Source organism: Euphorbia lathyris, chromosome 2 (assembly GCF_963576675.1).
Source record: "Euphorbia lathyris chromosome 2, ddEupLath1.1, whole genome shotgun sequence".
Classification (NCBI taxonomy): Eukaryota; Viridiplantae; Streptophyta; class Magnoliopsida; order Malpighiales; family Euphorbiaceae; genus Euphorbia; species Euphorbia lathyris.
In genome coordinates this window covers 41,002,125-41,012,820 of record NC_088911.1, presented here as the reverse complement: position 1 = coordinate 41,012,820, position 10,696 = coordinate 41,002,125, and the positions used below count along the sequence as shown (strand labels likewise).

General features: G+C 33.4%; 2 protein-coding genes across 2 annotated transcripts; one reads left to right on the top strand and one right to left on the bottom strand.

The window, feature by feature from the left end:
* Window positions 1–282: 282 nt before the first annotated feature.
* On the top strand, window positions 283–6,081 carry LOC136217904 (protein YELLOW LEAF 1, choloroplastic-like). The gene is made up of 5 exons (XM_066004602.1): window positions 283–441; window positions 1,087–1,143; window positions 2,493–2,707; window positions 4,566–4,644; window positions 5,021–6,081. Exons 2-5 carry the CDS (start codon window positions 1,095–1,097, stop codon window positions 5,212–5,214), a joined length of 537 nt encoding a protein of 178 aa, XP_065860674.1. The 5' UTR covers window positions 283–441; window positions 1,087–1,094; the 3' UTR covers window positions 5,215–6,081.
* Window positions 6,082–7,679: 1,598 nt separating this feature from the next.
* LOC136220335 (uncharacterized) lies at window positions 7,680–10,696 on the bottom strand. The gene is made up of 4 exons (XM_066008145.1): window positions 10,398–10,696; window positions 10,176–10,297; window positions 8,505–8,672; window positions 7,680–8,035 (listed from the first exon to the last, which is right to left on the bottom strand). Exons 1-4 carry the CDS (start codon window positions 10,611–10,613, stop codon window positions 7,897–7,899), a joined length of 645 nt encoding a protein of 214 aa, XP_065864217.1. The 5' UTR covers window positions 10,614–10,696; the 3' UTR covers window positions 7,680–7,896.

Genomic DNA, 10,696 nt, shown 5'->3' with positions numbered 1-10,696 from the left:
TCCGCCACTGGATAGGTGATCTGTAAATTCCATTGTAAACACTCATCAAGGTCTGTGGTTTACTCTGACCTTGGAAGTTGGTAGACCTACCCTTAACAATTTCGATTTATTTTTTTTTTTTGAAACCAAGCAATTTCGATTTTTAATTGTACACTTTTTTTCATCAAATATTCATATGAAAATTTAGAAGAAATTAATCAAACGGTGTCGTTTCACTAGAAGCTCTTTAACCGACTTTCTTTTTAAACGTCAGGCCACCAGATATGTTAGCCGCCACATCCGTTCTCTTCTTTTTAAATGGTTCTCCTCTTGTTTCCTTCTTTTCACGGCCATTCCCTGGTTCGGTAGGGCAATTTTACGCTATCGTCAATTCTTTCTCTTTCCGGCGATTATTACAGTCCGGCGAGTTTCAACCTCATCATACTTGCCTCTCAATAATTTGTAATTTCATGGATCCCTATTTCTATTTACTTTCGGCATATTTCATTTTGTGGATGATTAAGATAAAACTGCACTTTTTTTTTTGGGGGGGGGGGGGGGGGGTTAATGTTTGGATGAACTTACTGAGAATTGTATGATTCTCTTTGTCTTCTGGCATTTCTTTGTCTCTAACTAATTCCTACCTTGAAACAATGTAAAAGTAAATGGATTGAAATTGATAGATGTCCCTTAATTGTTTTCATATCAATTATGTACTGTTCATTCTGATTGAATATGCTACTTACTAATGATCATTGCAACACCTGTCCAGCTGGTTCACTAATCAAAACGAGTTCGTAACTGCTTTTTTTCACGGTCTTCAGAATGGAACCAATGAACCTAAACTTTGATATGTTTTATATATTCTTGATCAGCTTTCACACTCCAATTTTGAATTGAATTTTGAGTGGATTGTGAAATATGTGTTGAGATTGTAGGGGTTCTATGTTTTGTTTGCAAGCCAGTGGTTTACGGTAGCATTGAAATTATATTTGAATATATTCTCCTTTCTGGATGTGTTTGTTAGTTTTTCAGGGAGAAAATTTTATAAAAAAATTTCTCCTGAGCATTGATTTCTTAATTTTCATGTTATTTATTTTCTTACAGTTGAGATTATGACATTCACTGCAAGTACTGCTGGTGCCTTACCTTTACTTACACCAGGTATTTTTCCTCCTGACATAGCTTTGGAAACTATTACATTTATGTGACAATGACTTGCATTTCCCTAAACCATAGAGTTCGGGGCTGGTTTGATGCTGTAAAATGTTTTTGGACAGGCATTGTATGGATTTGAATAGGTGAAAGGCAAATAATTATAAGCTTGGAAATTTTGTACTGCTGAGGATTATTTTTGGAGTATTATGCTTGAATGTTGCCTAAATGGATTGATGAAAGTATTTTGACTTGTTTGCTTTCATAAAATAAATCATAGGAATTGAGAATACAGATGTCTAATCGGTCATATTTATTATCTTCTCAGTCAGTGTTGTTAAAAGTGCTCAAGGCGCTTGCATAGGCGCCCAAGCGAGGCGAGATAGGAGAACCTTACATTCCCCTGGACAAGGCGCCTTCAAAGAGGCATTTCCTAGATGATCACCTTAATCCAGGTGCAAGGTGCTGAGAAAGGCATGCCTTTTTATTTTTGGACCCTTTTCAGATATATAAATACTGTTTTGAGAAGAGATGCAGTAATTTTTCATTAACTTTGATGTTGTTACCTTACACTTCAAATACAATTTTGACAGGGAATATATAAATTTAAGGAGCCTTGGCGCAACAGTAAATGTTGTTGTCGAGTGACCGAGAGGTCACGGGTTTGAGTCTTAGGAGCGACCTCTTGCCAAAAAAAAAAAAAAAAAAATTGGCAGAGGAAGCCTTGCCCCAGTACACCCTTGTGGTGGACCCCTCCCCGGACCCTCGCTTAGCGGGGACGCGTAGTGCACCGGGCCACCCTTTAAGGAACAATATAAAAGTTAACAATTTAGGTTTGGAAACCAAATTTTTATTCTCCTAAACCAAAAAGAAGAAGATATGACTTTTGTGGGATTAATTTATTTTCTGAAACTTCAACGTTGTTTATACCCTTTTTTAGTATACAACTTCACTCCACTTTAGCAATGGCCTAAGGTGGCGCCTAGTGCCTTCGTCGTTTTGAGGTCTCATCACCTTAACGTTATCTAGCACTTTTAACAACACTTGTGCAATTATTTGGCAAGACAAATCTCAGAGGAATTTGTATTTCTAACTACACTGATATTTAGACATGCTTGCTTGGCTGATACTTCTTTTTTCTATTAATTGCTTGTACAAGCTTCTCCTTCCAAGAAAGTCTCATATTTTAGGTGATGACTACTTGTATGTGACCTATCAAGAAGCTGGTGTCAATATTCCTTGCCATAAAATCCTTTAATGTTTATTCTTGATATGCTGATAATAACTATGATCAATCAATTCACTACTTTGCATTTTTATTACTTTTGTTTGTTTTTTTTTTTTAATTAATTATGCAGCCGAAACAAGAATTAGATTCAAGGATCGAACTAACCAACCAAGCTGTAGTCTAGTCAGTTTTCATACACAGTTTGGACCTTCTAATATCCAGAGTAGGTGTTACAAGCTTGCTGCATCAGGTCCAATTGGGCTTGGGAAGAAATTACAGCATATTAATGGAAGAAAAAATTGCCATAGAAAGCTATCTGCTTCTGTTACCTGTTCTGCAGCTATGGTGAGGTTTTATGTACGCTTATTTCTATAATACTTATTCTTGTTAGATTGTGGTTATTGTGTTTATTTATTCCTCCATACATGTTCCTTACTTTTTAGACATATGATGTTATAGTTCCCTTCCATCAATTTTTAAGAACAATTCGTGCTTCTGCATGTTGCAGTTGTCAGTGAGATTTTAGCAAGGAAATGAGTAAAACAATTGACACTTGATATACTTAATTTGACTTCTTTTGCTATAGTTAACAAAAATCGATGATATGAAACCATGCTTTGAGAGTTTCTTAAAGCAATAAGCTTTTATTTGCAGTAACTGCTGAACTCTTGATTCTTTAGTTGGTGAAATTTGGAATATAACAAGGGGAATTTACAATTTCCACCTTGTGGAATAGTAGGCAAGAGTTGATCTGTTGGTGGTCCAGTATCTTAAGATTTTTGAACGAAGCCAATTATTGGGGTCAGATTCAGAAAAAGCAATGGGATTGTGAGCTGCATATATATTTATGCACTCATAGGATACAGAGTACTTCCAGAGTTTCTCTAATAATTTAGTTTTATGACTGTTTGTTCTAAACAGTGTTGCTAAAGGCGTTCAAAGTGCTTTCCTAGATGCTGATGGAAACTCAAACACAAACACAGATCAACAAACTCTAATTAAAGAAATTAGAACCTTTTATAAAAAAAAAAAAAAAAAAAAAGAGATTAGAACTTATATTACTGATAATAGAGTAATTGAAGACTACAAAACAAAGAAAAGGATAATCTAATGCGGGAAGAACCTTATCCTGCACTAGCCTGAGGAGAGAGCCTCTCCTCCCAAGCAAAGGCCGATTCCCAAAATGAATTCCAGAATACCCTTCCACTCCCCCTAACGTCTCTATATACGTTCTCTAATATAACAAACTCCAGCTAACCCTATATATGTGTCACTTTTGTATTCCATTATTGCCCTTAATACACCTTAAGCATTGTCTATCACGTTCGCTATCAGGCGCCCAGGCAATTCAAGGCAGCACTGCCTCCCAACATCCTGAAAAAGGCACCTCTTAGGCAGGTGCTAGGCTATAAAAGGCATGCAATGAGTATATTCTTGCCTTTTGGGTTTTTAAATGCTACTTCTGAGAGGAAACATAAGAAATTAGTGGGGTCCTTGGGAAAAAATGATAAGCTTTAAGGTAACATCAGTAGTTAGGGAAGTTTGGGAGCAGAAGATTGAGTGTAAGTCAACATCAGAATAATTGGGGTTTCTGGAAAAGGAAAATTTGATTTAATGTAACATCATAAATACTACTTTGGTATTCCTCAAAACCAAAAACAAATATCGAACCTATTTAAGAGAAGCGTATGAAGAGTCTGGATGCAAATTGCAGAGGACTGATTGGATCTCAGACAGCAATTGAGGGAGGAAAAATAAAAAAAAAATTAAAAGAAAGATCCATATTGTTTTAAGAAAAAGGAGACTGCAGATACCTTGGAGCTTCAACACTGCTTCATGTGCCATAGAGAATTGTAGAACACAGAAAAAAAAAAAAAGTGCAGCTATTATAAGAAAAAAATGTTTTAACATTGGATGAAGCTTTATTGGAGAAGAATACTACTTGATAGCTAATTCTGATTTAAATTTTTCTATAGTCATTCTGGAGAACTTCCATGCTGTTCCTCTATGTATATTTATTTTTATGTTTGAAATAATGCCTCACTTTGCTTGACACGCGCCTAGCCACTTGGGCAATTTGGGGTCTCGTCGTCTCAAGGATGCCTAGTGCTTTTAATTGCACTGGTTTTAATGATGTTTGGATTCATTGTGTTAGAGAGAGATAGATATTTGAGTTTTGAACACGCTTTCTCTTTTCCTGCAGAATGCGAGATGCTCTGCTTCTGGGCAAAGTCAAACCGTCACACTCGAGGCACCAACAATTACCAATGCTCCTGTACGAGGTAATTTGCATGTGTAATTGAGCTCACAAGCTGTGTAGCAGTGCAAGCTTATGTACAGCTGGTGCTGGAGCAGTGGCTCCATAATCTGCTGTGTGTCATAATGAGGGTGGATTAATTAACCATATGCTGATATGCATTAGGCAATATCATGCATTAGATTATCAATAGACTCTCTTGGTATTGTTATCGGCTGTGTCATAAGCACTATGGTGGTTTAGATTTTTATTTTGAGTTGCACATGTAGATACAATTGTCATTTTTGTCCTGCTGCAGGTTATATATCACTTTATGCAGTCAATGCATTTTTAATAATTAATTTTGCTGGCTTTACATTGATTCCTTTTAAGATGGCTTACACTGGTCAATGATATTTCAGAACCAGCGCAAACACCGAAAATTGATGATAGTGGGCCTGGACTACCTCCTCGCGACGATGGTGGCGGAGGTGGTGGGGGTGGTGGTGGAGGAAACTGGTCAGGTGGATTCTTCCTCTTCGGGTTTCTTGCATTCCTAGGGTTCTTAAAAGATAAAGAGACTGAGGAGGATTACCGTGGCAGTAGGAGAAGATAAAAGGAGAGTGAATATATAATTACTATTTTCTCTTTTGGACGCTTAGACTATTGTGCTTGATCTTTTGACTGATAAGTAGTTTTGAATTTGAATGACGACGACGAATAACATTTTGTTTTTAGATGAAAATCATAAGTTGACATCCCAGCCCAGCATTGTGATACGGGACAACAACCGGCTAAAAAGGGAATGACTTTAGTAAGAAAATCGGGTAAATTACACCCTTGGCCACTGAACTTTATCCATTTTAATATTTTGGTCACCGAACTTCAATTCTTAATAGTATGACCATTGAATTTAACACTTTTTAACTTTGGTCGCCACTCAACTTTAACTAACTCCTTAAAATGATCATTAACGATCTCAAAATGAAAATGTTTTCAAAATTGTTTAGAATGACATTTATTATGAAACCATATTTTTTATTTTTCAAAATAGTATTTTTTGGAGATTTATCTCTCTGAAAATTCACTCTCTCCTTTCTAACTAAACACCTAAATGACTTTAAACGAAATTTTTGAAGAATTAAAGTTCCTTAGAATATTATTAACTCTTCGTATTTTTTATTTTGAGGCCGTCAATAATCGTTTTGAGGCGTTGAGTGGCTATCGGTGTTAAAAATTGTAAAGTTCATTGGTCGTACCGTTAATAATTGAAGTTCGGTGGCAATAATGTTAAAATGGGTAAAGTTCAGTGGTTATGGATATAATTTACCCAATAGAAAATCCACCATAGCTGATCCAAAGCTGTGAAACTTGGGTGTGGATCTTTTGTAATGTTCACTTTTTTCTTATTATTATCATCATTATTTATATGGTTAATGTAAAACTTCTACATACAGTATGTCTTATGCTTTTTTTTAACCAATTTCTAGAGCTGTCTAAGTTTAGTGGTTGGAGAAAAAAAAAAAAAAATTCTTATGCGATTCTCGTGAAAAATGGTTGTGATAGAATACAATGCAATAAAGTGTATTTATACAAAAAACTTAAAAAGAAGAATTATAAAAAAATAGATCTGGTTTAAACTGAAAACTTTATAATTCTTTTGTACAAAAAAATTTACTGTTTGTCCATTTATCTATTTTCCAAATATTATCGTTTTGTGTATTTAATTTTTTTGGTCAAACTGAAAAAGAGTTTCGGATGGGTTCACATGTTCTGCCATCTTAAGTGTAATTCTGGTTCATTAAAGCATGGCTAGTGGCGGTTTCTCTCAAATGGTACCACTTAGACGCAAGTTACACTTCGTGTTATAATTTATAATTTTAAGGGGTCAAAAAATAAAATCGAACTAATCAAGGACTGGAAAGGAAAAAGGGTGGTATAAAAAAATGTTAAACTCGTTTAAAGCATATTTTTCCACTCCTTGAGACGCCAGATGCAGTTTACCAAAATTTACTGTTTGTCATCACAGAAAGTAACAAGCTATAATTAGAAACAATTTTTGTAATGGTTGGTTACTACTTTGGATACAATCTTTGTAGTGGTTGGTCACTACTCTTTCATCCAAAGTAACAAGTAAATTATATCCAATATGAATACTGTACACACAAATCGGAACGCATATGATACCATACCGTGTCTCGATGAAAAGATGAACATGAAAATTATAGACATATTTAGTTTTCTATAAGTTCAACGCTAATTACCTAAAACATAATCCCTAAACAAGTATATTATTCTTTATAAATTGAATATTTAGATTGACATTTTGATTAAGAAAAATTAATTAATTAATAATAATAATTAAAAAAATAATTAAATTAGGTAATAATATTGATGTTTTTAAAGGGAATGAGGTTTAAAGGAAAAAATGATTTAAGAGGAAAAATTAGGAGAAGGGGATTTGAACATGGAACCAATTGATTGTGGAAGTATTTTTAACTACAACTAAAACCAACTATGCAAACTTAATTTTATATTATATAATCACATCCTATATTATAACTACTAATTTAACTATTTTGAGACTATTCGGGGCTGAACTACTATTTCTTAAGGGTGTTCTGGCGGGCCGCAGGGTCGGCTGACCCTCCCCGCCCCCTCTGGCAACGCCCCTTCATCCAAATAACTCTTATTATTTGCTAATGAATCTCTCGGAAAACACTACTGCTCTTAACAACATAGTAAAATGCGTTGTTCGTAATTGAATTTTCACAGTTTACATTTTTTTATGAAGGCATACTACCAGCTTGGTAATTATGAAACCTTCGGACCAACTCAGGGTGAACTTTTCTTTTCTACTGCTTTTTCCCTCTTAAAATGTCACTTTTATTGATGCAATTTTTAAATCTTCATTCTGACTCTATTAGTATTTTGATATATTACCCAAAATTGTTATAGAATTGTTCAATCAAATAATGTTTTAGGTAACCTGCTCTACCCAATCCATTGTCTATAACAAGTGACCACATCATTAAATAAATTATTCACCATATAATATAATCATCATCGGACAATTCAGACTTGAGAGAATCTAAATTCGCATGATACTTATTTAATCTGAAATATGCCATGATAGATAGATCACTCAAAAAACGACCCTAATTTTGTATGGATAAATCAAAAATATATAACTTGTTGATTTCACTATTCATTTGTGTATGGTTCCTTTTTTTTTTTTTTTTTTTTTGATGAAACAATCTTAAATCTAGAGAAAAAATTCCAAGCCATCCCCAAAATCTTAGAAGCTAAGAGAATCCAATTGAGAAATATTAGAGCAGGAGTCATTTTTCCTTCTTGACTTCCTCCATCTCCAAATAATTGCATATGGATCCGGGCAGATTTTGTATGGAATTTTTGGTGGACTTATATAAGGTACCCTGCAAAAATCTTATATTAACCTTAAAAAATGGCAGACTGAATAAACTTTACTTCTCATACCAATATAATATAGTCTATTAAAATACAATAAATCTTGTTTTTAGTTGTGGGGTAGGTAAATAGTGCATGTGAAATGGGGACATAGCTTTGGGACTCATCACCCAAAATTATATAAGAAATTCAAAAGGGCAGATACATGAACAAGAATGTAATATAAAAATATGTTTTAGATATCTCTGCATTAGATCAAAATACGTATATCTTTCAACTTTTTTCTTTCCTACTCATGTTCGTGTTTTTGATATGTTGCTGGTGAGTGAAATCATGATATACATATAAAGTGGAGATAATAAAATTCATGATAATTAATTGTATCATTAATTACGTCGAAGATATTTTTGCATTGTATCATTAATTACGTCGAAGATATTTTTGCACCGTTGAGAAAGAGAGGGGGAAGAATCTTACTCAAGTGTAGCAATCTGGATTTGAGAAAGGTCCATGATGGGTGTTGAAGTGTGTAGAAGAAGAGCAGGTTTGGGTCTGGTCCTGGTGACTGAATCTGAATCTGGCTGTTTGATTGCAAGTACTTTGCAATTCAATTTCTTTACTATATCATTGTGGGCCATCACCAACCTATTCTTCCATTTTTCCAAATAAACAAACACTGCTTTGAGTTCTTTCCTTGCCCAATATAATATAAATACTATACTATTTCACGTCAGAAAGATAAATTAAGAATAAATTAAGTTCTATTTTTTTGTCCAAAACTAATGTATTGTATTAATTTTTTTTATGTTTGTTTTATTAGTAAAATAGAAAAATATATAAAAAAAAGTGGGAACAATGTTTTATCCATTTTTGTAAAACATTTTACTAAGTTATTTAGAACCTCATTTTATTTCTTCTTACTCTTTTGAAAATAGTAATCACTTAACACTTCTTCCCGTTTTTAGGTATTGTCGCCAAACATCCAAAAATGCTCTTACCCAATATTTTTGGATAAAAAAAACATCCATTGAGATGTCGAATTGTTTCTTTTTCCCGAAAAGAATGAATTGAATCTGAAAAAACTAAGTATTTTTCATTGTTTTGGCTGGATAATTAGAAATGAATTTGTAATTGGAATAATTAAATTGAAATTCATTATTTCTTGTACAAATAATGATTTTTTTTTAAACAACTAATGAATTGATCTATAATTTATAAAACTGAAATTAAAAGATTTTTTTTTAGAGTATTATGATTCTAGTTTGGATTTGACTGAAACAATAAAACCATCAATTAAAAACTTGGTCAAACATTCTAAGGAACATGAAAAGTGTGTGAAGTTAGTTGGAAAAAACTAACTTTTAACAATTTATCATTTTACAACATCAATTTTTTTAATTTTATCTTTCTATACATTACATAGAGTGATTAAATTATTATGCAAAATATTGTTTGGTTGAGGTCTAATAAAAATTATTAGATTTAAGAATTTATTTTCTCTGAAATTAGCAAGCACTTCTAGAATTAATTTCTAAGATGCAATTGAAAATTAAATACTAGCATTGTGGATAGTTTTTTGGAACTTTATAATCGAGTTAATATGAATTTGTTGACTATGAAGAACAAAGTTCATATTAATAAACTTTATATGCAGAGAAAATCTGCTGATATATGAACTTTATAGGTGAGAAAAATCAGCAAAGATATAAGTGAATGCTGCTGATTTTTTGGCTGGACTTTTGTTGTGCTTAACAAAAGTCCAGCCAAAAAATCAGCAGCATTTACATATATCCTTGCTGATTTTTCTCACCTATAAAGTTCATATATTGAGCATATTTGTTTTCCCATGAAATTAGCACCTACTGCATAATATTGTTCTATTCTCAGCCTATTCCCGAACCAAATCAGCAGTAATTGTTTTATTTTTTTGTCAGCTGTATTCAGAGCCACTTGCTATGGTCTTTTCAGCATTACGGACTTCATCGGACATGTCACATGCTTCTTAATTTATGCCCAACTCAATAATGGCATTCCTGAATTGATACACAAAACCTTATTTCCAACTACAATCCCTCATTACCTAATTAAAATCTCAACCACTTCACCATTAAGAAACTAAGTGAAATTAGGTGAAATTAAGAAACTTACTTGTACAGAAAACTCCGATCATGGAGTCCGACGACAAGAGCAAAAGCCCCAATCTCTCTCACCATATCTGCAATTCTTCCACCTTCTTCATCTCCTTCTGTCACAACGATCTCTATATTCGTCTAAAACAACAGAACAAATCGAATCAATTCAATTCTCCATAGAAAATAGATTGAATCGATTCAAAGAATTGAAATCAAATGAAAATAAGATTGAGATTACATTGAAGAAGGAGTTACATATATCTTTGAAAGAAAGAGCTAATTGATATCCTTTCAATCGAAGAAGCCTCATCTTCTTCATACTTTTTCTTCCAGAGAACACATGAAGAAGAGTTATGAAATCGCCGTACCGAAGGTAATTCTGGAGAGCCCATTGAAGAGCTGTTCTTGCTGCCTCTACATCTTCGACTACTACCACTATTTTCCGAGCTTCCATTTCTGTTTTCTCTCTAAAATTGATGGAGAGAATTCATGTTTCTCTCTCTAGCTAAGTAATTGGGTTTGATAACAAAATAATGA